This window comes from Poromitra crassiceps, assembly GCF_964638095.1.
Source record: "Poromitra crassiceps genome assembly, chromosome: 17".
Classification (NCBI taxonomy): Eukaryota; Metazoa; Chordata; class Actinopteri; order Beryciformes; family Melamphaidae; genus Poromitra; species Poromitra crassiceps.
Genome location: NC_139635.1, coordinates 25053140 through 25078804, shown reverse-complemented (window position 1 = coordinate 25078804; position 25665 = coordinate 25053140). Strand labels below are relative to the sequence as shown.

At 44.3% G+C, this 25665-nt stretch overlaps 2 protein-coding genes across 2 annotated transcripts; both read left to right on the top strand.

Moving 5' to 3' along the window:
* Positions 1-2690: 2690 nt before the first annotated feature.
* LOC310792277 (GATOR1 complex protein DEPDC5-like) lies at positions 2691-16781 on the top strand (the record flags this gene model as incomplete). Its single annotated transcript, XM_083653999.1, has 17 exons — positions 2691-2748; positions 3268-3331; positions 3441-3528; positions 3933-3979; positions 6925-7010; positions 7829-7912; positions 8002-8051; positions 9085-9154; positions 10264-10342; positions 10436-10497; positions 10603-10672; positions 10756-10828; positions 12930-13033; positions 13127-13201; positions 15854-15937; positions 16249-16365; positions 16720-16781. The coding sequence occupies exons 2-17, from the start codon at positions 3274-3276 to the stop codon at positions 16779-16781; spliced, it is 1209 nt and encodes a 402-aa protein (XP_083510125.1). The 5' UTR covers positions 2691-2748; positions 3268-3273.
* A 2206-nt stretch (positions 16782-18987) lies between these two features.
* On the top strand, positions 18988-22836 carry LOC310792276 (G2/mitotic-specific cyclin-B2-like; the record flags this gene model as incomplete). The annotated part of the gene is made up of 11 exons (XM_083653998.1): positions 18988-19015; positions 19256-19344; positions 19871-19990; positions 20489-20596; positions 21002-21208; positions 21364-21522; positions 21612-21848; positions 21966-22106; positions 22217-22327; positions 22461-22667; positions 22756-22836. The coding sequence occupies 11 exons, from the start codon at positions 18988-18990 to the stop codon at positions 22834-22836; spliced, it is 1488 nt and encodes a 495-aa protein (XP_083510124.1).
* Between the last annotated feature and the right edge of the window lie 2829 nt (positions 22837-25665).

Sequence of the window (25665 nt, the reverse complement as noted above, 5' to 3'; positions counted from 1 at the left end):
TTTCTGCAGTTTTGGGTAATTATCATCCAGTCAAATGCATTTACTTACATTATTTATGTAGGCCTACAATATTTTTTATAGCACACACTAATTCATTTTTAAAATGTAGTTACTCAATTACAGTTACTGAATTCTGAAATAGTAACTGGGCTAGCTACTAGTTACTTTAGAACATGACAATAATGGCAAAAATGCTGTATTATATTGTAACGAAGTAGGTATTCGTCCAAGGAACTGGAGACTTGAAGTTGGTACAGGCTCTTTATTCTTGTCTTCACAATACACGCTCCTAGCAGCTAGCTTCGCTGCTAGCTCTAAACCACCCGGTCAGCTCGCCCACCCTGGCCTGACTGGCCTCCGCCCCGGCCGCTGGTCACATACATCCCCTTCCCCCTAGGAACACACCCACACACATCAGTTCCTAGCTGCGATCCAGACACTTAGGTTGCACATCACATACAGGTAATACCTGGATTACCCAAACACGTTACATACTCCTCACCCAACATTAGCTCGACGCCCACGTCGACACCCACAACCCACACATATCCCCCTGTACCAAAACACACCAACACAACATTTTTCCCATCACCACATCAAATTATAATTCCCCAACAACCAGTCTTTTCTTTTCAGCACCCCCGTCATAATGTCCAGTTTTTCATTAGGTACTCCGTAATGTCTAGTTTTCCATTAGGTACCCCCATAATGTCTAGTTTCCCATTAGGCACTCCATAATGTCTAGTTTTTCATTATTTCCTTCTTTTTCACACATTTCAATTCAAACACAAGCCCCCCACATTTTCCTTAGCTTTTCTTTTAAACCCCATTTCCATCCCCCCTTTTCCCAGCTTCACCAATTCCCCTGAAGCACTCTTTTCGGTCCCCCCTTTTTGCTTGTTCCAGTAGCAAATGCACGAACGAGCACCGGATCGACATCCTCGTCCTCCGGTCTCCACTCGCGCCCGTCGACTCTCCAGCTGACCCTGGCGTCGTCCTCCCGGCCTCGCACTCGCTCGTTTTTCCGTCCCCCTCCTCCAGGGTTGAGGACAGCAGAGCGAACACCACCGGCGTCGATCTTCCCCTCGGCTCTCCGCAGTGCAACGTTAGGGGGTGTATAGCGGTTAGGCTGGGCCGGTTCCCCCGGCGGTAACCCCTCTCGCTCACTCGGAGACACGAGCGTCGCTCTCCCGACTGTAACAACGCTGCAGACGATGTCGTTCTCTTCTCCCCGGCTGCTCACGCTCTTCCCAGCCTGCGTCTCACCTCCGGCCTCCACACTCTCAGTGCAGTCCCTGGCCAAGTGCTCCGGTGACTGGCAAATCCAGCAGAGTCTCACCTGTCTGCCGCCTGCACGTCTCTCTTCTCCCGCTGTCCCCCGATCTCCGACAGCCTTTGGACACTCTCTGGCTAGATGTCCAATCTCGCTACATGTCCAGCAGGCTCCCTGCTGTCCATGTCGTTGTCCCGCATACCCGGTCCGTCTCCCGGAACCGCATCGGCACCACCTCGCCACGTGGCCCGGCTCTCTGCAGGTCCAACACAGTCTCTTTCGTGGCTCTTCCGGCCGCTCTCCCCGCTGCATTACCTCCGCGCTCATCAAGTCCACCCGCTGCATGACTTCTCGCAGCGCCCGCATCACCTCCACTGCCCAGGCAGGAGTCTCTTGCACCAGCCGTCCGACCTCTCTCAACACACGGGCCTCCATGCCCGCCAGCATCGAGCTGATCCCCGCCGTCAGCTCTCCTTTCCTCCCGTTCACCGATGGCCATTCTCCGGAGATACTTGATTCTCCGCGCACCATCGCACGTGGTTTTAGCAGCTAGCAGTTAGCAGTTAGCACCCCTGGTAGCTAACTTACTAGCGCCAGTTTCTAGAGCCAAAAAGCCGCACCACCCGTCTCTTTTGCCGTTCCTTCTCACCCTCTCCCCTCTCGGCCGAATCAGAGGCGTTACCGCTTTACTGTCTGGCACCAATGTAACGAAGTAGGTATTCGTCCAAGGAACTGGAGACTTGAAGTTGGTACAGGCTCTTTATTCTTGTCTTCACAATACACGCTCCTAGCAGCTAGCTTCGCTGCTAGCTCTAAACCACCCGGTCAGCTCGCCCACCCTGGCCTGACTGGCCTCCGCCCCGGCCGCTGGTCACATACATCCCCTTCCCCCTAGGAACACACCCACACACATCAGTTCCTAGCTGCGATCCAGACACTTAGGTTGCACATCACATACAGGTAATACCTGGATTACCCAAACACGTTACAATATCATGAATGGGATCACTTGGGTGGACAATGGGTGGACACATGGGTGGACATTGTAAATAGTTAGCACTGAGAAGATGATACAATTCAGTAGGTGGCGGTAATGCAATATTTTGGATGCCAACCGCCGTCAAACCAAACAGAAGAAGAAGGTGGGCTGCTGGGAGCCAATCAGCGAGAGCCCACGCGGACGACATTTCCTTGTTTTGGAGGAAGTGGAAAAGCTGCTCAGTTTCAGTAGTAAACAGCTCTGAATCGAGCTTTCATAAACAACTATTCTGCCTTATTTTATTTAAATGTGTTCTCAAGGCACTTGCTTACTTCATCTTTAGTAACTTAACTGAGGTTCGTGGGTAGTGTTGTTAGTTTTTCATGGTTAGACAGTATTAGTTTAGTTATTATTAGTTCTTGTCTCAGCATGCTAGCTAGGAAATGTCAACAACACGGGACAGTTAGCTAGCTAACGTTACTGGCTGCTTGTTCAGGTAAAAGTTAACTCCTTTTATATGCTGCTCATTTGTCACATTTTGATTGAGTAACTAACCATAGTTGTGCTGACTAGGGTTAAACGCTTTTCTGACTGCCCCGATACTGTCCTGTATGGAGAGAATTATGTCGAACTCCATTCAACAAATCTCGCAGTTTTATGTGACCGTGGTGCGTCTCATAGAACATGACTCGGGACCTCTAATGTCATCGTTAGGGCTCACTGGACAATTCGGCACAATGAGATTCACCATCTTAATCTAAATAAAAGACGAACCTCCCACCACTGTGTGGAAGATTATGAGAATAACAGGTGGAACTATTCTAAAGGTTGACATCTTGTTTAAATGAGTGCTATTTTGATCATATATGCCAAATTGATAAGATTTTTGAATAGGTTTTAGCAAGACCACCTCTCCATAAAAGAGAAGGAATCAGGGCAGACTTGCATATACATACAATTACAATCCTTTATAGAAACTTAATGAACTCGATCTTGATTGTTATCCCTCTGCTAGTTCATCATGAAGACTAATAAATCATATAAGCTTGTGGTGCACAAGAAAGGCTTTGGCGGGAGTGGTAAGTGAAACAAAGTCACTTCATACTTTTTAAAGATTTGGTTTCCATTTGGCTTCAATTACACACATTTTTACACACATTTTCAAATGTTTTTTTTTCTGTTGAACAGATGATGAGTTGGTTGTCAACCCCAAAGTTTTCCCTCAAGTCAGTCTTGGGGATATAATCGAGATCGCACACCCCACTGATGAATACAGGTGAGCCTGCAAAACAGAGTGACTTATGCCTTCAGCTGATCCTTAGTGTGTTGTTAATATTCTTCTTCCCCTGATCTCTTAAACCACGGGGTTTCAAAGTCTGAGACACAAAGCTTGGAAAACGCTCAATTCCTGAATGCCTATGAGATCATCATTGTGTTATTTGATCCCATAGACACTCAACAATTGTGCCAAGATAGCCAGATATTGCTGTTTGACGTACTTCAGATTAGACCAAATTACAGAGAAAGGTCTGTCGAATGCCATTTATTTGTTTCTGACTCTAGGAAAGTGAGAAAAACAGTCAGCCTCCCCTGAAACTGTTTGGAGCCCCCCTGGGGAGGCCTGCCTCCCTCTTTGAAAATCTCTCCCTTAAATAACCATCCTCTCTTTTAAATTCCCAGTCCTCTCCTGCTGCAGGTGAAGAGTCTCAAAGAAGACCTTCAGAAAGGTACATGAATTATGGTCTAACACCGTATGTATTTCACAGTGTGTTTGTCATGTACAAGCGATTAGATGAGACTAGATTATATAACACTTTCATGATCTCTGCAGTGCCGAAATCGATTAGTCGACTGATAGGAAATTGTAATTTTGATAATCGATTCATCGTTTTAGTAATTTATCATGTAAAAATACGAAACATTTGCAGGTTACAGCTTAACAAATGATGGTCTCGACCTAGTTTCAAGATGAAGACCAGTCACGCTGCCCCACGCCACACGTAATCTAGAGACACGGCACCTTAGCATCACACGTAATCCTAGCGTGACGACAAGCGCAGTAATCCCAGCGTGACATCGTTAATGTCGTCAGTGCAGTAGTGACGCACTTGCCTAGATGACGGCGTTAATGTCGTCAGTACCGAGGCCATGACGTGGCAGTATTTATAGCCACGCCGGGCGCCCCGCCGTTACTTCGCATTTCATTGGTGGTGGACTCCCCGAATCAGTGTTCTAGGTGCCGAGCAGCCTGCAAGTGTTCCAGGTGCCGAGCAGCCTGCAGCCACACCACTAATCCAGACCCCAGCAGACCACTCAAAGTGTTCCACGTGTCGAGCAGCCTGTTTGGGGGGGTTCGGGCTCGAGGGGGGCTCGAGCCAACCGGTCGGCGACAAGCGTCGCCCAAGCCACCCGGTCGGCGACAAGCGTCGCCTTCTCGAGCCAACCGGTCGGCGACAAGCGTCGCCTTCCGCCCAGCGGGGTTCGAGCCAACCGTTCGCGGGGGGGAGGCGGGTTCGAGGGGGGCTCGAGCCAACCGGTCGGCGACAAGCGTCGCCTTCTCGAGCCAACCGGTCGGCGACAAGCGTCGCCTTCCGCCCAGCGGGGTTCGAGCCAACCGTTCGGCGACAAGCGGGTTCGAGGGGGGTTCGAGCCAACCGGTCGGCGACAAGCGTCGCCCGAGCCAACCGGTCGGCGACAAGCGTCGCCTTCTCGAGCCAACCGGTCGGCGACAAGCGTCGCCTTCCGCCCAGCGGGGTTCGAGCCAACCGTTCGCGGGGGGGGGGCGGGTTCGAGGGGGGCTCGAGCCAACCGGTCGGCGACAAGCGTCGCCCGAGCCAACCGGTCGGCGACAAGCGTCGCCTTCTCGAGCCAACCGGTCGGCGACAAGCGTCGCCGTCCGCCCAGCGGGGTTCGAGCCAACCGTTCGGCGACAAGCGGGTTCGAGGGGGGTTCGAGCCAACCGGTCGGCGACAAGCGTCGCCCGAGCCAACCGGTCGGCGACAAGCGTCGCCTTCTCGAGCCAACCGGTCGGCGACAGGCGTCGCCTTCCGCCCAGCGGGGTTCGAGCCAACCATTCGGCGACAAGCGTCGCCTTCTCAAGCCAACAGGCCGGCGACAAGCGTCGCCTTCCGCCCAGCGCCCGCCGTATCGCGAGGCGAGCTGACCGGTCGGCCTCTCAGGTTCTCTCTTTTGGGGGGTTCTCCGAGCGGATGCCCTCCCGCCTCGAGAAGAGAGGCATCCTGCCTCAGAGTCACTACGCCAAAGAGTCAGTTGCCATGCTGCCACGCCATCAGAATTAATGCCGTACTGCTTCAGGCCATGAATCCTATCGCCATGCCATACTCCAATAAAGCTTGCTGATTAACCTTGCCCTCTGGTCTCTCATGATTGAAATGCTAAAATGTGCTGCTTTCCTCTGTTTCATATCTGTATAAAATTGGAAATTTTGGGCTCTTGTGAAACCTCTGATGGGCAGTTGTCATTTTATTTTCAATACTATGTTTATTGGCTTTTGTTCATTTAAATAAACAGAACATCCACATTGAAACAAACTAAAATAAAACCCTCCCTGCAATGACCAATAATATTCTTGGTACAAAGAGATGCTTAACATAATATCAAATACAGGTACAAAATAGGTAATTAAATACAAGAAAAACATACTTATACATGAAACACAATAAATTATATAAACAAGTAGACAAATTTAAACAGGAGCGAAGGTAAAAAAAGAAAAAATCTGTCATCATCCTATGCTTTCCCCTCATTCACAACCATCTTGCTCTAGCTATAATGCAAATTACAAGTTACTTTCCATTAGGCCAGGTAGTCCAAAGTCCGGCCCGGGGGCCAATTGCGGCCCGCGGACCCATTTTAAGTGGCCCTCGGCTTGGCTCTCAAAATCTACTGTAAATAATAATGTAATATACTATATGTGGCCCTCCACACAGTATTAACAAGCAAGTTCAATTTGCATTTTCTGTTCACCTAACGATGACAGCACTATCATACAGTCTGTAGACAAGCACCAAGTAGGACCAACACAGGCACAACTAATGTTATCAGATGGTAAACAAAATCCTTAAGAGTACAGAGTACACATGCAGGGAAATAAGGTGGCAATTTCTTCAATGCACTTAATCCAACTGTCAGTTTATTAGGATTAAAAAGGTGTCATTTGACCGGCGTAATATAAATCCTGAGCTCTATTTATACTGTAGCAGTTTGCCTCTGGTGTTTCTAGTCCTGGTTTTGGGCCTGAAGGCATGTATCCTCCCAGAGATCATGTATCCTCCCAGAGCTTTCTAGCTGAAGATCCTTCTCTTATGCAGATAGACAAGAAAGGGAGTTGTCTTTAGAACCTGCTAGTAATATATCACAACATTTTTACAGGCAGTTGTCATTTGTGACATTTTATAGAATAAATTGAATAATCGAGGGGCCGAAGTGTTCAATATGAGAAATATGCATTGTAGCTATTTACATGGTCAGATATGCAGCTGGCGGTGACATAACAAACATTTTATCATATCGCTGTTGTCCTGTGAAAACCGTGTATCTTCAATTTTGGTTGATTTTCCATCTGCTGTGCCATCGGTAGAATATACAAAAGCATACTGCCATTGCCCTTCACTAAGAATATCTAACTGATGGATATTTTCTCCTAATCTAGAGACAATCAGCGTGGACCAGACAGTGGCACAGGCCTTCAAGCTGCGGGCGTACCAGGATGTCATTGTGAACATCGTGGACCCTAAGGTACGTTTCCTCTGAAGCGGCTGTGGCGGGACCATATTTAAGTTCAACAGCAGCTCTTAGCGGCCGTGCAGACCCAACGCGCTTATTTGAGCTGCCAGCACCTTTCTGCAATTCATTCTCTATGGTAAGGACGCGCTAAGCGCTAAGCTCGTCTTTCAAGGAACGCACCGGGCGTTTAAGCGTTCTTGGCGGCTCGTGTTTTTTGATGGAGCGCTCTGGGCATCTCAAGCTGAAAAAAGTTGAACATTTGGAGGAAAAGCGCGTCAATGTCACTCCTCCTACCAGGGGGATCTTCAAACTCCACTGCTGCCAGAATTGCCAATAATCTGGCTTTCATGTTTACAGTGCAAATGATCAACAACATGAAACAGACGAAACTAGCTGGCTACCGTCCGTGTGATCGTTGCGTCCTGAACTGTACTGCACGCGACTGCAGGGAAAAACAAAACGAAGCACAAAAAAGCTCAGTGAGCTGTGTTTTGTGCGCAATGGAAGCACCCTCCACATTATTTCCAAAGCGTTCACACGCGTTGTGTGTACTAATCTTACACCCCATTTACCCCTGGTTTTTAAATGTGACCTGTATCCGGATAAGTTATCTGGATAATGGTCACATTTAAAAAGCAGGTGTAAATGGGGTGTAAAAGATCTGAACACAATGTGAGCCAGGCTACCTCCCCCAATGTGGTCAGGAAGATCTGATCACATCCTGATCACGATGCATTTACACCAGATAACATCCCAGATAACTTCTCCGGATACAGGTCACATTTAAAAAGCAGATGTAAATGGGGTCTTATAGTGCGTTTTCCTCACAGGATGTAACGCTGGACCTCGTGGAGCTGACCTTCAAAGACCAGTATATTGGCAGGGGCGACATGTGGAGGCTTAAGAAGAATCTGGTGAGGCATAATGTGTGTTTGACATACCTGGATGTAATATGGAATAGCTTGTAGATGTGAGCTTTTAACTTGTATACTGTTTGTTACAGGTGAGCACCTGTGCTTATGTGACCCAGAAGGTGGAGTTTGCAGGCATCAGGTACTGTAGGCATTATCAAACATATTATGTACAATGTACATTGTGTTTACGTCAAGGCATTTACACTAGTGACATGAAGTAGGTGTACACTGGGGAATATGTTAACATGTATCTCTACAGTTTTTCTATGATCAGCAAGCACCCAACTGATAGTATGTGTAAAGGTAAAGTCCCACTGATTGTCACACACCTGTGGGACCGGTGAGCAGCAGCAGTGCCGCGCTCGGGAATCATAGGTGATCTAACCCCCCAATTCCAACCCTTTGATGCTGAGTGCCAAGCAGGGAGGCAAATGGGTCCCATTTTTATAGTCTTTGGTATGACTCGGCCGGGGATCGAACTCACAACCTCCCAGTCTAGGACGGACACTCAAACCACAAGGCCACTGAGCTGGTCAAGGAAACAAAAGGCAAATGTACAAATTTGAGTGCTGAAGTTAGGGGGAAAAGAATACTTTTTAGATAAAGGATTTGCTTTGTTGCTTTGTTTTGATGTCCCTGCATGCATGTATGTTTACTAGGGATGTCACAATATATCGTCCCACGATATATCGCGATATCAAAACGTGACGATATGTATCGTTGAGATGAAATCTCATATCGCGAGAAAAAGAAGCTGAACATGGTGGCACTGATCTGCACCTGATTGCATGCTCGCTCTCCTTTTCATTGCTTTGTTTGAACAGACGAGGGCGCTCTGAGTTCAGTCTAGTAGGTGAAGCAGGTCTGTGTCCAGTCAACTCATTTGCAGAAACACTAGTAGAAGAAGAAGAAGGAGAAGAACTCATTTGCAGAGTCAGACAAAATGGAGGACGTTACACTTACAGACACGGAGGATGAAAATGGTGAAATTACTCAAATTAGCATGGAGGATGCCCCCTCAACTTACAAATCGATCGCAAAAAAATATTGTTAAAATATCGTATCGTTATCGTGAACCCAATATCGTGTATCGTATCGTATCGTGAACTGAGTGTATCGTGAACTGAGTGTATCGTGACACCCCTAATGTTTACAGTGTTTTCCCTCTCTAGAGCCCAGGCCAGTGAGCTGTGGGTGAAGGGAGAGAAGGTCACCTGTGGTTACATCAGTGAAGACACCAGGGTAAGAAATGGACTTCCACCTATATGGGTTTTTGAAGGCTGATGCTGATATTTTCCGACATATGATATTTTCAAGTCGGCGATAGCCAATATTTTGTGTCAATTAAAAGTACTGTATCTTCAAATGTGACCTTTTCCAAGCCAAGAAATTGCAAGTTAGTTTCGGTGTGGAAAACACTGTGAAACAGCATTTAGAGCAGTGTTTCTCAAAGTGTGGGGCGGGCAGTGGCAAAACAGGGGGGGGGGGGGCGCAGGGGGAAATGCCGAAATGCAGCGCGGAACCAATGTTTTGACGTCTGACTTCTTTCCCCTGTGAGCAATAAATGAACCCCGCTTCTGTAGTGACTTCGCATTCATTCCATATGTTCATTCATATTGCCAAATATTTGAACTTGTTTTGTTTAGTTTTGCACAAGTTGCACTTTATTGTTATCATTTTGAAAATATGTGCAGTGCAAAATAGGTTCATTGCAGCCACTAATACAGTGATAATAAGACTTTTTCTTGCCAAATATTTGTTATTTTTTGCACATATAGAACTTTATTGATATCGTTATAACAAAGTGATTGCACATTTCATTAGATTTTTATCTGATGGAGCAATCTGGTTAACTTTGTTTGTTCTAGCAAAGTGATTGTAATTTCTGTTTGATTATTTCAATTTATTATTTAAAAAAGCACAGATATAGCAGTCACACATTTTTTTATAAAGTTGAAATGGAAGTTGTTTTTTTATTTGGACAACATTACTGAAAGAAAATAGAAAGAAATGGTCATCATGATCTTGATGTTATTTCAATAAAAGTTCAACTTTTGTTGTTTGTTTAACCCTTTTGTTACAATTTTGTTGGGGCGGTTTTGTTGGGGCGGTTTTGTTGGGGCGGTTTTGTTGGGGCGGTGGGGCATGAACATTTTTCCTCCTTCAAAGTGGGGCATGACAGAAAAAGTTTGAGAACCACTGATTTAGAGTGACCATCATAGTAGTGGTGGCATAGTGTTGTCTTCACACAAAAACATTTTTTTTTTAACCAGCCAGTATAGCTCACTCCCCTTACGTCACTCTAGCATGTATTCATGTCGGAGTCACAGTGATGCTCTCTTGCGCTACAGGTGGTGTTCAGATCCACATCGGCGATGGTATACATCTTTATCCAGATGAGCTGTGAGATGTGGGACTTCGACATCTATGGTTAGTTGAACCTCCGTTTTCCTCTCCACGAGGTTCATGATACTGCCTTTGGTCACCAGAGGAGACTGTCTTATTTGAATGTTCTGCTTTCAGGCGACCTCTACTTTGAGAAGGCAGTAAACGGTTTCCTGTCTGACCTTTTTGCCAAATGGAAGGTTTGCAATTTGACATTATTTAGCCTCTGTTGGCATTCTTAAAAGCTTTCAAATACGACACAGAAGTAACGTTGTTCTGACGTCTGATCACATGTTTCCCACTAGGAGAAGAACTGTAGCCATGAAGTGACAGTTGTTCTTTTCTCACGCACCTTCTACAGTGCTAAAACTATGGGTGAGCCTATTTTCCTCCTCATTGCAATGATTTACGCTGCAGCAGCAACATGGCAGCAACATCTGAGCTGCTCTTTTTCTCAGATGAGTTCCCTGAGATTCTGAGAGGGTCCATCAGGCAGGATCACGAGGGACGCTTCTATGAAGACTTCTACAGGTGAGCATACATCTATTGCTTATGTCTACTCATAGACCAGACCTGGGCAAAAGGCGGCCCGCGCTGGAATTGCAATTTTTTTTTTTTTTTTTTTTACAGTGCACCTGAATGCAACATGCAAGGTACCCGCTGAATAAGTGTCCAAATGTTCATGTTATTCTGGGCAATACTCCACTTCTGTTATAACATTTCAGTGTGGTATGGAATATCTTTCAGTAATCTTTATGACTAAAAGGCTAAAAGTAATCTAATGTGTAAGAAATGACTGTTCTACATTGAAGTAAAAATGGAAATAATTAACTTGTTGGTTTTGGATTTATTTAGCTTCAAGAGTGCATTTTTGTTCGTGTGACCCTCAACACAGGCTTTGAGAATCCCGGGCCACTTACTGATACTTATGCTTAAATTAACACTCATATTCTGGTTTATTTAAAGAAAAACATTTTGGCTAGTGGAAATTCTAATTGGCTGGTAACTTTAAAATATAGCAGCCATATTGGCAGGTGGTCAAAAAAGTTAATGACATAGGAGTGAGTGAGAAAAGGATCAAATATTGGTGTTTAAGACTGAATAATGACATCACAACTGTTAATTTAAAATGAGGTATTCCTCTAAACCTGACTTCAAATGCCCCCAAAAAATTTGTGCCGGCGCCATTCGGCCCCCAACGCTCAGCAAAATCTGGCCCTCTGGTAGCGAGGACATTTTTTTGTGGTCCTCTCTATCATCAAAGTTCCTGGGTTACGGCATGACAATATTTGTTCGGCCCCCGGCAACAATCTGGGTTTCTCATGTGGCCCCCTATGAAAAATAATTGCCCACCCCTGTCATAGACCGTATAAAATATGGACATAGCCACCGTGATGTCACCCATTGGTTTGTGGATGTTTACTTTTGAAGCCTTGAGTCTGGTATTTTCACCGTCGGCATTCCCTGATGGTTACGTGAAAAGAAACCATCTGGCAGCGTCATTTTCTCCCCAATTGTACTCGGCCAATTTCCCCCTGCCAGCCCCGGTCGCTGCTCCACCCTCTCTGCCGATTTCGGGAGAGCCGTAGACTAGCACCGTGCTTCCTCCGACACATGCCCAGTTGCCAGCCGCTTCTTTTTCACCTGACAGCAGGGAGCTTCACCGGCAGGACATAGCACGTGGGAGGATCACGCTATTCCCACCGGTCCCCTTCCGCCCTGAACAGGCGCCACCGACCGACCAGAGGAGGCGCTAGTGCGGCGACCAGGACACATACCCCCCAATCCGGCTTCCCACCCGCAGACACAGCCAATCGTGCCTGTATGGACGCACGACCGAGCCGGAGGTAACAAGGGGGCACGAACCTGCGACCCTCGTGTTGGTAGGCAGGGAATCTACCGCTACACTATCCGGCCCTTAAAAAGTCTTAATCGCCATTTGATGATGTACTAAATTTTGTAGCTAGTGTGCTGATTGTGTTAAATGAACATAATATGGGGCAGTGGTGGCCCAATGGTTAAAGAAGCGAGCTTGTGACCGGAAGGTCGTCGGTTCAATCCCCGGGACCGGCAGGATAAATCTGGGTGGGGAAAGTGAAAAGGCAGCGCTTGCCCCTCCCTCATTACCACCACTGAGGTGCCCTTGAGCAAGGCCCTTAACCCCAACTGCTCAGGAGCTGCTCAGTGGCCAGCAGATCAGACTGTGGCTGTACTGGGCAGCTTCCAGGTATGAATGTATGTGTGAATGTGAACAGGGCGCTCCTGAAAAAGAGAGCATTGCTCTCAGTGAGACTCCCCCTGTATAAATAAAGGTACAAAAAAAATATATATATCGTCTTATATCGATCGCAGACCCCTGATTTGAATCGAAATCGTACTGTGGCAGACTTTGTGATATCAGCAAATATGGTTATCCAAAGAATCGATATAATATCGTATCGTGAGGAAACTTGTGATTTACACCCCTATCGCTGATGTGACAAAAGGGACGTTGAGCTCTTAAAATCTATGGAAAAGGACTTAAAGAAGCTATTAAAAGGTATTGGATTTAACTTGATCATTCCTGCAGATACCCTGGTCAGGTTCACTTGGATCATTGCGTTCCTTTAGACGTTGACCTTTTTGTGTGCAGGGTGGTGGCTCAGAACGAGCGGCGGGACGAGTGGACCACATTACTGGTCACCGTCAAGAAGCTCTTCATCCAGTATCCCATCCTGGTGCGGCTGAAGGAAGCAGGTATAGTCATGTGACCTGGCAAATGGGGCTGAGCTGGGATCATGTGACTTTAGTAACGGAATCCTTGCGTTTGTGAATTTGTTTTGCCGACAGATGGCTTCCCCTCCGGTCACAACTCCACCGCTGCTCAAGGAAATTACCTGGAGGCCATTAACCTTTCCTTCAATGGTCAGTGCTCTTTTTTTCTCTCGATTAAACTATTTTTAATGGCTTTTTAGCGTTTAAAACATATTATACAATACTTATAGATAATAAGGAAATTTGACAAAGCAAAACAAAAGAAAACAAACAAAAGAGAGACAAAAAATGTCATAAATAAATAAAGAGAGGCAGAGAAAAATGCACGTTCTTCTTGACAGTATACATCATGAAATAAACAATATTACATGTCAGTTAAAGCAGTGGTTCTCAACGTGAGATCCATGGACCAGCAGGGGTCCAAAAGAGGCTCCCACGGGGTCCCCAGCAGAATGGTGAACAGTCAAGCCTCTCCACTACTGTACCTCCCCATCAATTAGAGAATTATGTTATTATATTTATAGAGCATTATTTTATAATATTATAATACGATTTATTATAGAGCATTGGCCGCCCCGATCACAGCCCTAGTGCTATCCCTCCATTGACAACACAGACAGTCATGGGACTACGGGTAGCATCATGTTAAACAATACAAACTCTTCTCAGACCTGGCCTCATGAAATCAGCATCAGCCCAACGTGGACCATTTTGGTGGTCCTTGATATAAAAACGAAGTTGAGAACCACTGGATTGGACAATGCACAGAGACCAGGCATGTACAGAGTATATGAGTATCAGTTGTCATTAAGGATGTGTCAACGACATTGGCTAGTGCATCAGCACTCTTAAAGTCGAACTGAACCTGTTCGTCACGTGCATAATGAGTCCGTTTCAGACTGAAAACATAGTTTGTCTAAGATGACAGGTTGAGAGGTGGGTCATAGTATCATGTCGATGATTTTATTTGACAATTCTGGGGACTGGATTGGGCTTGGCCAATCCTGGCGTGTTCCGCCTTCAAATCGAGTGGGATTCAGTGTGTTGTGGCGCTCCCCTCGGGAAGAGCCTTTTGATGGGAGGAGTGGAGCTCAGCGAGCCGCAGGCAGCCAGCTGCCTTCGTGTTGCCGAGCGGAGAGTGCAGCACGTCGGCCTGGAATCTCCGAAATGCGACCCCTGACAACCAAGCTCTTGGATGCGCGCGCCATTATCGCTGCTGTAAATACGATATCCCTGGAATGCGCATTTTAACAAGCCAGTTACATTTCTTTGCATTCTTAGAGATTATAGTTTTTGTTTTTTGTTCATGTTTCTAACAATTGGCCAAGTTAGTAGTTAGTTCATGGGATAGGAATTCTGCCAGATGACAGGCACTAGGCGCCATTTTCTACTTCATTTGGAAGAGAAAATTATCCAGAAATGAAGATTTGATTGACAGCTGCCTGTCGTGATATGATTGGCTGAAATGGGGTAGAAATTTGATAGTACTAGGTGACGTCAGCAAACTGTACATTACTGTTATCAATAAAATCTTGAAAAATGAACTTTTGATGTGAAAAAGTGTGAAAAACTAAAGAAATTAGATTGTTGTGATTTTGTTTGCATACATTATTACATCGGTGCACTGCATACCCAGGTATTTGAACTAAAAGAAAAGAAAAGTAATTTTTGGGTTCAGCTCGACTTTAAGTTAGTTATATTCCAGACTGAAATGCTATAACAGAAGAGTATTGGCCAGAATGACATGAACATTTGGACACTTATTCAGCGGGTATCTTGCATGTTGCATTCAGGTGCACTGTAAAAAAAAAAAAAAAATTTTTTTTTTTTTTTTCAATTCCATCGCGGGTCACACAGGTGCCCGAGGGCCACGGGCCGTATTTTGCCCATGTGTGGTTTAACGTGCTTCCTTACCATAGAGAATGAATTGTAGAAAGGCGCTGGCAGCTCAAATAAGGGCATTCTGTCTACACGGCCGCTAACACAGTAAAGTTGAGGCTTAGTTCCATTATGGTCCGCAAAATCAGCGCCCAACGTGGGGCTCGAACCCACGACCCTGAGATTAAGAGTCTCATGCTCTACCGACTGAGCTAGCCGGGCTGCCTCGAGTTCTTTACAGTGGACTATATGTGTCTGCCTGCAGCCCCCCTCCTCCCCCACAGTCCATTCATAGTCAATGAGGCTCCAACACTGGGTGCAGCAGGGGGCTGTGTGAAAAACATGCATCAGTCATATAGTAAGAGAGTACAGGGTGATCCTACTTTAAGGGGATGCAACCTGACGTCATGCTGCAGCTGCCAATCACCTGGACACACACACACACACACACACAGCTCTGCTCTGTCTGTTTCACTCTCGTCTCTTCTTATTCTCTCTCTCTCTCTCTCTCTCTCTCTCTCTCTCTCTCTCTCTCTCTCTCTCTCTCTCTCTCTCTCTCTCTCTCTCTCATAAGTCGTGGCTTAGGTGACAGGTGTCAAGGGTCAGAGGGTACACTGTCACACGCTTTTTGGTTGATGATGGTTCTGAAATGTCTTGTTGAGGATGGGCCAGAAAGTGACTTTTGAAATCCAGAAATGTAAATTGATTTCATCCACCCAGGCAGTGGTTAGAGGAGGCCATGAGAGAAAATGAGCCTGGATCGTGTTTCATCTTCCTGCTTGGCACCAAGAGTGACCTGCTGGTGAGTGTATGGATGATTTTTTGATCACTTGCAATGAATGTTACCAGTTTTTTATATTTTCTTTTGAGCAGATTTTTATCATTTTCTGCTTTGACCTCATTGTCTTCTCCTTCAGCCCTCAGAGGAACGGCACAGGACAGAGAAAGACGCCATCAGGATGGCAACAGAGATGCAGGCAGAGTTTTGGGCTGTATCGGCCAAATCAGGTATGCTCACTCTCTTTAAGTCTCATAATGAAGTATGTTATATAGCATACCTGGTCATTATGCATCGGGTATAATAAGCATATAACACGGCCTGTCCTGATCTATTGCTTAATTATAAGAATGCCACCTTTTAGTCCATAATTGTTTTATGGGGTATTTTCATACTAATCATGAGCCCAAAATGTAAATTCATACAAATGTTTAACCTGCACCACGCTCTTCAACTTTTATTGATTACATTGTATCGTGGTTGTATCAAATCATGAACCCAATATCGGAGATCAAATCAAACATATTTCCCTCTGTCTTAGGGGAGAATGTGCAGGAGTTTTTCTTCAGAGTGGCAGCTTTGGCCTTTGAGGACTCCATACTGAAGGACATGGAGGGAGGAGCCACACCCACCAGCATTGGACAAGGAAACAGTATCAGTAAGGAATCACTTTCATCTCATAACAAGCAGAGATTTCTGCCACACTAGTGTGGTCCGTGAGTTCTCACATGACATACACTACCAGTCAAAGGTTTGACATGCAAAGTTATGCTTTAAGATTAACGTTGGCACCCCGTGGCACAATTCAAAAAAGTAACATTATTCTCCGTTCACTGCCATTCATACTCTCTTCTCTTCATCTCATGAGACCCTAAATCATATTAAATATAATCAAGTAAGCCGAATCTCAAGAACTCTTACTTTCATTTATTCTCTATCACAGATGATGTGAAGTGTGACGGTCTTTGATGATGTGAAGTGTGATGATCTTTGTGGCTGTTTGTGTCACCAGGATCGGATCGGGCCAACCTGGAGCAGACCGCTGCCAAAGACACCAGCAGAAACTGCTGCTGATGAGAAGACTGTTACTGTGAGCTTCGGCTGTGGAAAATAAAGTGTCTGACCGTCTAGAACTGGATTGTCATGTGCCTTTCCCCATCACCTTTATTAACTCATAAAAAACTGCCATGTATTGTGGAGATATGTATTATTAGGGTTCAACCAATAGGAGCTTCTGAAAGCCGACACAACATAGATATTTTTATATTGATGCCCCCCCCCCCCCCCCCCATATGCAGTGTTTGGCCAATCATTATATTCTTGTCAAGGTGAAAAAGCCTCTGAAATAATCCATGTTGTTGCATACTTGTGTGGGATCTGAATCGGGTCAGGTTCATGTCTTCCCATAGACAACCAGTGTAGTATTGATCACTTCTACATGTGGAATCTGTATTCCAGGGGTTTTCAAAGTCCACGACTGTGGGCCTCTCCTCAGATGCCCTCCCCCATCACAATGATGTTATTTGATCCCATGGCCAGTTGGCCACTCAGCAATTGAGTCAAGATAGCCTGGTATTGCTGTTGACGTACTTCAGATACACCCAATATACATAAAAAAAAAACTCTGTCTGAAGGCATATATTTGTTCCCCAAAACTACTGTATTTTTGAACTATCTCTTGAACCAAATCACACACATTGAGGCTATTCTATGTGACCTTTGATAAGTTATGTAATAACTAATGTCATATATTTTTCACTGCCACTGAGTCCCTCTGAAACTGCTTGGAGCCCCCGTGGGGAGGCCCGCCTCCCACTTTGAAAAGCCCTGATGTAATCAATCAAACTGCATCATATAATCATATCAGAGGTGGCGCACACTGACTGGACCAGATCCCATTTGTAATAATAATTCTAGTCTAAGCTCGATACAGTATATTGATGTAATAGTGTGCAACATGTTATATATTTGAATCTTTCATTTATTACTTTCATGATAGTTTTTGTTTGTTTATACAGTATTGTTTATTCTGTGGAATTTTGTCTCGCCCATTCATATGGGTTGATTTAGCTCCTGATACTGTAAAGGTGTCATAAAGGATTATACTGCATGTATGAGTTTGAATCATAAATGTTTGTCTCCGAGTAAGAAAAGTTTAAAGTCTATATGCTGCTCAAAGTATAAACTGGACAGAGAAATATAACATAGGCTAATTACTTTTTTTAATCAACACATTATGATGTAATGGAGCAGCTATAGAGCTGATAATAGCCTACATTCATGACATCAGTATTTTTTGTCAATAAAACATTTTATTGTTTAATGAAGTCATTTTTATCATGGGACTTCAAGCTGTCTGAGCTATTCTACTCTGATCATACTCAAGGATTTCAGCCATGCAAGACTCATAACCGTTACAATTATTACATCCATCATGGATAAGGACTCCGTCTATCTAGCCAAAGATTAAATAAATATGAAGATAATTCACATCTTATTCTGGCCTATTAAAACCCTCTCTGCTAGCCTGGAACGATGGACACTTTCAATTGGAATATGGATGGATAGTGAGCAGCTGTACACATCCAAGAACCTTTAGGAATATAGAGAGGCAAAGTCGACGTCACTTCATGCTTCACCATGCGCACGGTAGATTGTTTTAATCCGTTTTTTGCCCTAGTGAAATGTTCTATGGTCTCTCTTGATTCCAAATATAGCCTAGCTGAATCGATTGCCCAAGCAAAACTATTTTATAAGCATTTTACGAAATGTAGATGGAAAAAAGAATGGCGGATGAAATCTCTTGGTGAGTATATATGCCTAAACCGAAAGTGGGCGTAAATAAACGTACAGCCTGGAGCCGCAACGTTATCGTAATCAAAGCGAGATTTGGCTACAACCCCCTGCTGCTTTTTGGTTGGCTGATTCTAGCTGATTCTAAAGCACGATTGAATATGCTGCTTCCTAATTGGCTAACGCAGATTCAAACGACAGGCGGCACAACCAGCTGGCACCGGGTACTTGGCACCAGACCAGCTTGGCACAAGTTGACGTCAGAGCAGTGTAGAGAGTTAACGTTAGATGACCAGGCTACGGACGGCTACTTGACTTGACTTGACTGACTGCTAACACAATTCTCGCAAGCGAGACAAACAGCTAGTTTGTCTACTTCATTTTTTTTCTTTAACCGCGGCGAAGTACGTTTGATTGTAGGTCCGTGTTCACCCGGTGTTAGGTGAATTAAATAATAACTTCGACCGAAGTGTGGACGCCGGAGACGATGGAGACTGGACTGCCCGGTCGCCGCAGTAAGTAGCCGTTAATCAACTCAAACACATTAAAATACACATAACTGAATGTACCCACAATTCAAAATGCTCAGTTAAGTGGGTTTGATGAAAGATATGGTGCACATCAGCTAGGTTTGATTACAGTGAACAAGGCCATCATTTGCATCCTGCTCAGTTGTTTATGTAGGCTAACGTTAACGTTAGGTGTAATGTCTGCTCAGCTAGCATCTGCTAAATCCCTGCTTTTATCACTTCCAGAGTTGAGGAGGTTCAACTTCCAGCCGAAGGTCTCGGTGATTCTGGAGGAAGAGACCGTCTTCACTCCACCACCAACCATCAAACTGACCGTGAGTAGCCTGCTGCCTCAGCGATATTTTATATCTTTACATTGAAACGTTAGCATAGGTTAGCTAAACGCTTTCTTACTGTCACAGGCTAGCACAGCACGATGTAGATCATGTAAAATACAACCGTGGTTATCAACAGTTTGATAACCACGGTTAATTAAGCTGGTTCGGGGACCGCCACGGGTCCTGGAGGGAGTTCCAGGGGTTCCCCAGCAAAATGATGAATTCAACTTCACCATTTTATTTACAACAAGTTATCGTTATCGGCCATTTTGTTATCTCTCTATCTAAATAGAGATTGTTTCCTCCAAATCAAAGAATACAAATACAATTAATAGTATTGTAGCTACTTTCATGTACTTTATTTTGAGTGGTTTTAATTTATTTAGGCCAAATTAACTTTGCATGTCCTCATAGGCTACTATGGATGTAAGTGGAAAGGGTTTATTGTGAAGAAGACGATGGTAGCTGACATGTAAAAAGTAGTAATGGAGTGGACTTGTTTGTCATTGTTTTTCCTCATCAGAGACGGGCTGTGTGCTGCTCCTCCATCAGCTCCTCTGGGCCCCCTAGGCTGGCCATGAAGAGACGCAGTGATGAGTCCTTTGCTGACCAACCTGCTAAGAAAAAAGCTCTCAAAAGCCAGGTAGAGCACACACACACACACACGCACACACACGCACACACACACACACACACACACACACACACACGTCACACACACACACACTTGATATTTGGTAGTCTGGGGCATGTTCATAAAATGTGTGTGCGGCGACTCCAACTTGCTGGACTGGCTAAAAAAGCTGCAAAACAGTTGGCCAAGTAACTGCTCTGTGTCTGCCATCATTGGCAGTCATTTCATTTGGAAAAGACGCTGTCACTTATACCCATAGTCTAATGTTTCTTTTTTGATCTGCCTATGCCTATAGCCTACAGATGACATTGTGAGCATGATCTTGTATTGTATTGCATTGACTCTTGCTACTATTGGGTTTTGATACGATTAATGTCTCTAATCGAAAATCCAATAAAGAAATTAAAATGTGTGTGTCATATACCATAAGGTATGTGTGGAGAACAGCTGCCAGATCCTCCTTACAGTGTTGTTGATTGCTTTGTTTTTAATGCTTCTTCCTAACAGTCTAAGGGTGCAGATCCTGTACAGAGGAAGAAAGCCACAGCAGCAGGTCACAGCAGAGCTGTCCTTGGAGAGCTGACCAACTGCCCACGCAGGGCAGTTAAGGCAAAGGTAAAGCTATGAAGCAACATGCTTTGTGTTGAACTAGCTAACAATATGCCTGACTTGCTGGTCGCTGCACGAGCAGCACCTCCTCTGGTCGATCGGGGCGCCTGTTCAGGGCGGAGGGGAACTGGTGGGAATAGCGTGATCCTCCCACGTGCCATGTCCTGCCGGTGAAGCTCCCCGCTGTCAGGTGAAAAGAAGCGGCTGCTAACTGCTTCCCCTCGTCTCGGAGGAAGCATGTGTGTGTCTATGGCTCTCCCCAGATCGGCAGAGGGTGTGGGGCAGCAACTGGGGCAGCAGGGGGAATTGGCCAAGTACAATTGGGGAGAAAATAGGGGAGAAATCAGAAATAATAATAATGTATAAAAAGAAAACAGTATGCCTGACTTTGAGTGAACTTTGTTCCTTCAGAAGACTGGACCTGTCAAAGACCAAAAAGTGAAAGCAGCTGAAGATCTGCTCCCCGCCGTGACAGATGTGTCCATGACAGAGGAGGAGGAAATGATGTGCCAGGCTGAGACGTGCCTCATAGAGGACATTGACGAGTGGGATGCCGACTTTCCAGAGCTCTGCTCGGAATATGTCAAAGACATCTATGCTTATTTGCACCTCCTTCAGGTAATACTCTGCTTTTGATTGATTGCTTGATTAATATAATAATGAACTAAAATCATAAAAAATATACATATAATCTAATACCACCCTGATTAGTCTATTTTGAGCTGCCATGCTCGAGTGTGTATTTTATATGACAAGTGGTTCTGTCTCCACAGGCTCAGCAGGCTGTGGGAGCAAAGTACATGCAGGGATACAAAATCACTCCACACATGCGAGCTCGTACAGTTGACTGGATGGTCCGTGTTCACTCCCGCTCGCCACTCGTTCAGGAGACGTTGTATCTCTCAATCGCCATTTTGGATCGTTTTTTACAGGTACAAACTTGTTTAAAAAAAAAATCTTGTTCATCTTCTGTGAACTAGCGGTAGCAGCTAGCTAACACTCTTCTCATTATGTGCCGCAGGTCCAAGAGGTGTCTCGCAGCGAGCTGCAGCTTGTCGGGGTGACGGCCTTGTGGCTCGCCTCAAAGTACGAGGAGATCTGGAGTCCGGAGCTTGCAGACTTTGCCAACAGCACGGACAATAGATACACAACGGCCCAGATTCTCAAGATGGAGCAGGTGATTTTGAGAAAACTCAATTTTGACCTGGGACGCCCTCTGCCACTGGACTTTCTTAGGCGGGCTTCAAAGGTTGCAAGCGTGAGTACATATACTGTATATATATATGCCAACCACCATAAATATATATTTTGTCTCCTGTCTTCATGTAGTTGATGTCATCAAGGCAATTAACGTGACTGTCTTCTGTCTGTCTAGTCCTTTTTAGAGACAGAGAGGGTGGCAGAGTACCTCCTGGAGTTAACTCTGATGGATTACAACATGGTGCAATACCATCCCTCTGAGGTCGCTGCAGCTTCCCTCTGCCTCTCCCAGCTGCTCCTTGATGGCCTTTCATGGGTGAGAAGTGTATATAGGCCTACAGATGGATTCAAAGGTTGACTGAAGCATGTCAACATGAGTTCAGAAGGTAAATGACAGGACTGATCTCTCCTCTTGTTGTGTTGCAGTCTCCTCTACAGCAGCACTATTCCAACTATGACGAGGCCCACCTCAAGCCAGTCATGCAGCTCATTGCAAAAAATGTGGTGACTGTGAATGAGGGAAAAACAAAGTTCCTGGTGAGTTGGTTTCCAACAGTGCAACAGTCTCAATAAGATGACATGTTGTTTTTAGCATGAGCTAATAATGTCTCAATAAGATGACATGTTGTTTTTAACATGAGCTAATCTAATACCTTGTGTTTCCCTCCAGTCTGTCAAGAACAAATACGCCAGCAGCAAGCTGATGAACATCAGCCTCCATCCTGAGCTCAACAGTAAAGTCATCAAGAAGATGGCTGCTCCTCTGATGGACAATCCCTCGAGTTCAGCTCAGGACAGAGCCAATCAGATGACGGCAGAGGCGGAGAGATTCAAAGCGGCTGAGTGGATTCCCAAAGAAGAGACACAACCTGTGAGGGTGACGCTGAAGAAAGAGACACAACCTCTGAGGGTGACACTGAAGAAAGAGACACAACCTCTGAGGGTGACACTGAAGGAGTCTGCAGAGAACCAGGAGCCAGCTAGCCGAGCTCGGCTATTTCACTTTGCCAATGATGGAGAGCGAGAGGCTTTCTTCCAGAGAATAAGAGACAGAAAAGCAGGGTTAGGGTGGTTAGAGTTACGCAGCAGTGTTTTCAAAATCCTCACATTTCCTCTCAGTGCTGGTAGGCTGACACAGCTGGATGTGTGCATGTCATGTGAAGCACAAAGGTCTAAACTTTGTATGTAATAACACCTAACACCTATGTAGACATATATATATATATACAAACTTTTTTTTTTTTTATTGAAGCAAATGTATACGACACCCATATGTGTACTGTGAAGTAGGAAGCAAAAAGGAAGAAGAGATGCTCTTGTCATGTTGTTAGAGCGACTTCACCTGTGTACTTGAATGTGTTGTTAAAAACTGCTCTATAACAGTAAGAGGTACAGGTTAGAGATACTTCACCTGTGTACTTTAATGTGTTGTTTCAAACTGCTGTATAACAGTAAGAGGTACAGGTTAGAGAGACTTCACCTGTGTACTTTAATGTGCTGATAAAAACTGCTGTATAACAGTAAGAGGTACAGGTTAGAGTGACTTCACCTGTGTACTTTAATGTGCTGATAAAAACTGCTGTATAACAGTAAGAGGTACAGGTTAGAGTGACTTCACCTGTGTACTTTAATGTGCTGATAAAAACTGTTGTATAACAGTAAGAGTTACAGGTTAGAGTGACTTCACCTGTGTACTTTAATGTGCTGATAAAAACTGCTGTATAACAGTAAGAGTTACAGGTTAGAGTGACTTCACCTGTGTACTTTAATGTGCTGATAAAAACTGCTGTATAACAGTAAGAGGTACAGGTTAGAGTGACTTCACCTGTGTACTTTAATGTGCTGATAAAAACTGCTGTATAACAGTAAGAGGTACAGGTTAGAGTGACTTCACCTGTGTACTTTAATGTGCTGATAAAAACTGCTGTATAACAGTAAGAGTTACAGGTTAGAGTGACTTCACCTGTGTACTTTAATGTGCTGATAAAAACTGCTGTATAACAGTAAGAGGTACAGGTTAGAGTGACTTCACCTGTGTACTTTAATGTGCTGATAAAAACTGCTGTATAACAGTAAGAGGAACAGGTTAGAGAGACTTCACCTGTGTACTTTAATGTGCTGATAAAAACTGCTGTATAACAGTAAGAGGTACAGGTTAGAGTGACTTCACCTGTGTACTTTAATGTGCTGATAAAAACTGCTGTATAACAGTAAGAGGTACAGGTTAGAGTGACTTCACCTGTGTACTTTAATGTGCTGATAAAAACTGCTGTATAACAGTAAGAGTTACAGGTTAGAGTGATTTCACCTGTGTACTTTAATGTGCTGATAAAAACTGCTGTATAACAGTAAGAGTTACAGGTTAGAGTGATTTCACCTGTGTACTTTAATGTGCTGATAAAAACTGCTGTATAACAGTAAGAGTTACAGGTTAGAGTGACTTCACCTGTGTACTTTAATGTGCTGATAAAAACTGCTGTATAACAGTAAGAGTTACAGGTTAGAGTGATTTCACCTGTGTACTTTAATGTCCCATTTAAAACTGTTGTATAACAGTAAGAGTTACAGGTTAGAGTGACTTCACCTGTGTACTTTAATGTGCTGATAAAAACTGCTGTATAACAGTAAGAGTTACAGGTTAGAGTGACTTCACCTGTGTACTTTAATGTGCTGATAAAAACTGCTGTATAACAGTAAGAGTTACAGGTTAGAGTGACTTCACCTGTGTACTTTAATGTGCTGTTAAAAACTGCTGTATAACAGTAAGAGGTACAGGTTAGAGTGATTTCACCTGTGTACTTTAATGTGCTGTTAAAAACTGCTGTTTAAAACAGTAAGAGGTACAGGTTAGAGAGACTTCACCTGTGTACTTTAATGTGTTGTTAAAAACTGCTGTATAACAGTAAGAGGTACAGGTTAGAGTGATTTCACCTGTGTACTTTAATGTGTTGTTTAAAACTGCTGTATAACAGTAAGAGTTACAGGTTAGAGTGACTTCACCTGTGTACTTTAATGTGCTGATAAAAACTGCTGTATAACAGTAAGAGTTACAGGTTAGAGTGACTTCACCTGTGTACTTTAATGTGCTGTTAAAAACTGCTGTATAACAGTAAGAGGTACAGGTTAGAGTGATTTCACCTGTGTACTTTAATGTGCTGTTAAAAACTGCTGTTTAAAACAGTAAGAGGTACAGGTTAGAGAGACTTCACCTGTGTACTTTAATGTGTTGTTAAAAACTGCTGTATAACAGTAAGAGGTACAGGTTAGAGTGATTTCACCTGTGTACTTTAATGTGTTGTTTAAAACTGCTGTATAACAGTAAGAGGTACAGGTTAGAGTGATTTCACCTGTGTACTTTAATGTGTTGTTAAAAACTGCTGTATAACAGTAAGAGTTACAGGTTAGAGAGACTTCACCTGTGTACTTTAATGTGTTGATAAAAACTGCTGTATAACAGTAAGAGGTACAGGTTAGAGTGACTTCACCTGTGTACTTTAATGTGCTGATAAAAACTGCTGTATAACAGTAAGAGTTACAGGTGTTAGAAAAGAATGCACTTGAATGCCACTCTAGTGAGGCAGCACCTTATAGAATAGCTTGTAGTTCATAGATTGTATTTGTTCAAAACAATAAACGTTGACTTTATCAATTCTAACTGTGATCCAGTGTGAGATTTTTGACATTTCCCCCAGTATCTTCTATCATTTTTCAATAAAAAGAAAAATACAGTCTTTGGTTCCATTCTGTTCTTGTGAGTCATCAAGAACTTGTGATAACGTGAAAATACAGTTCATGTAACATTGCATAAAATTAACAATAACGATAACAAAGGGTTCGTACAGATTCTCCATTTCAAAATTCCATACTTTTCCAGA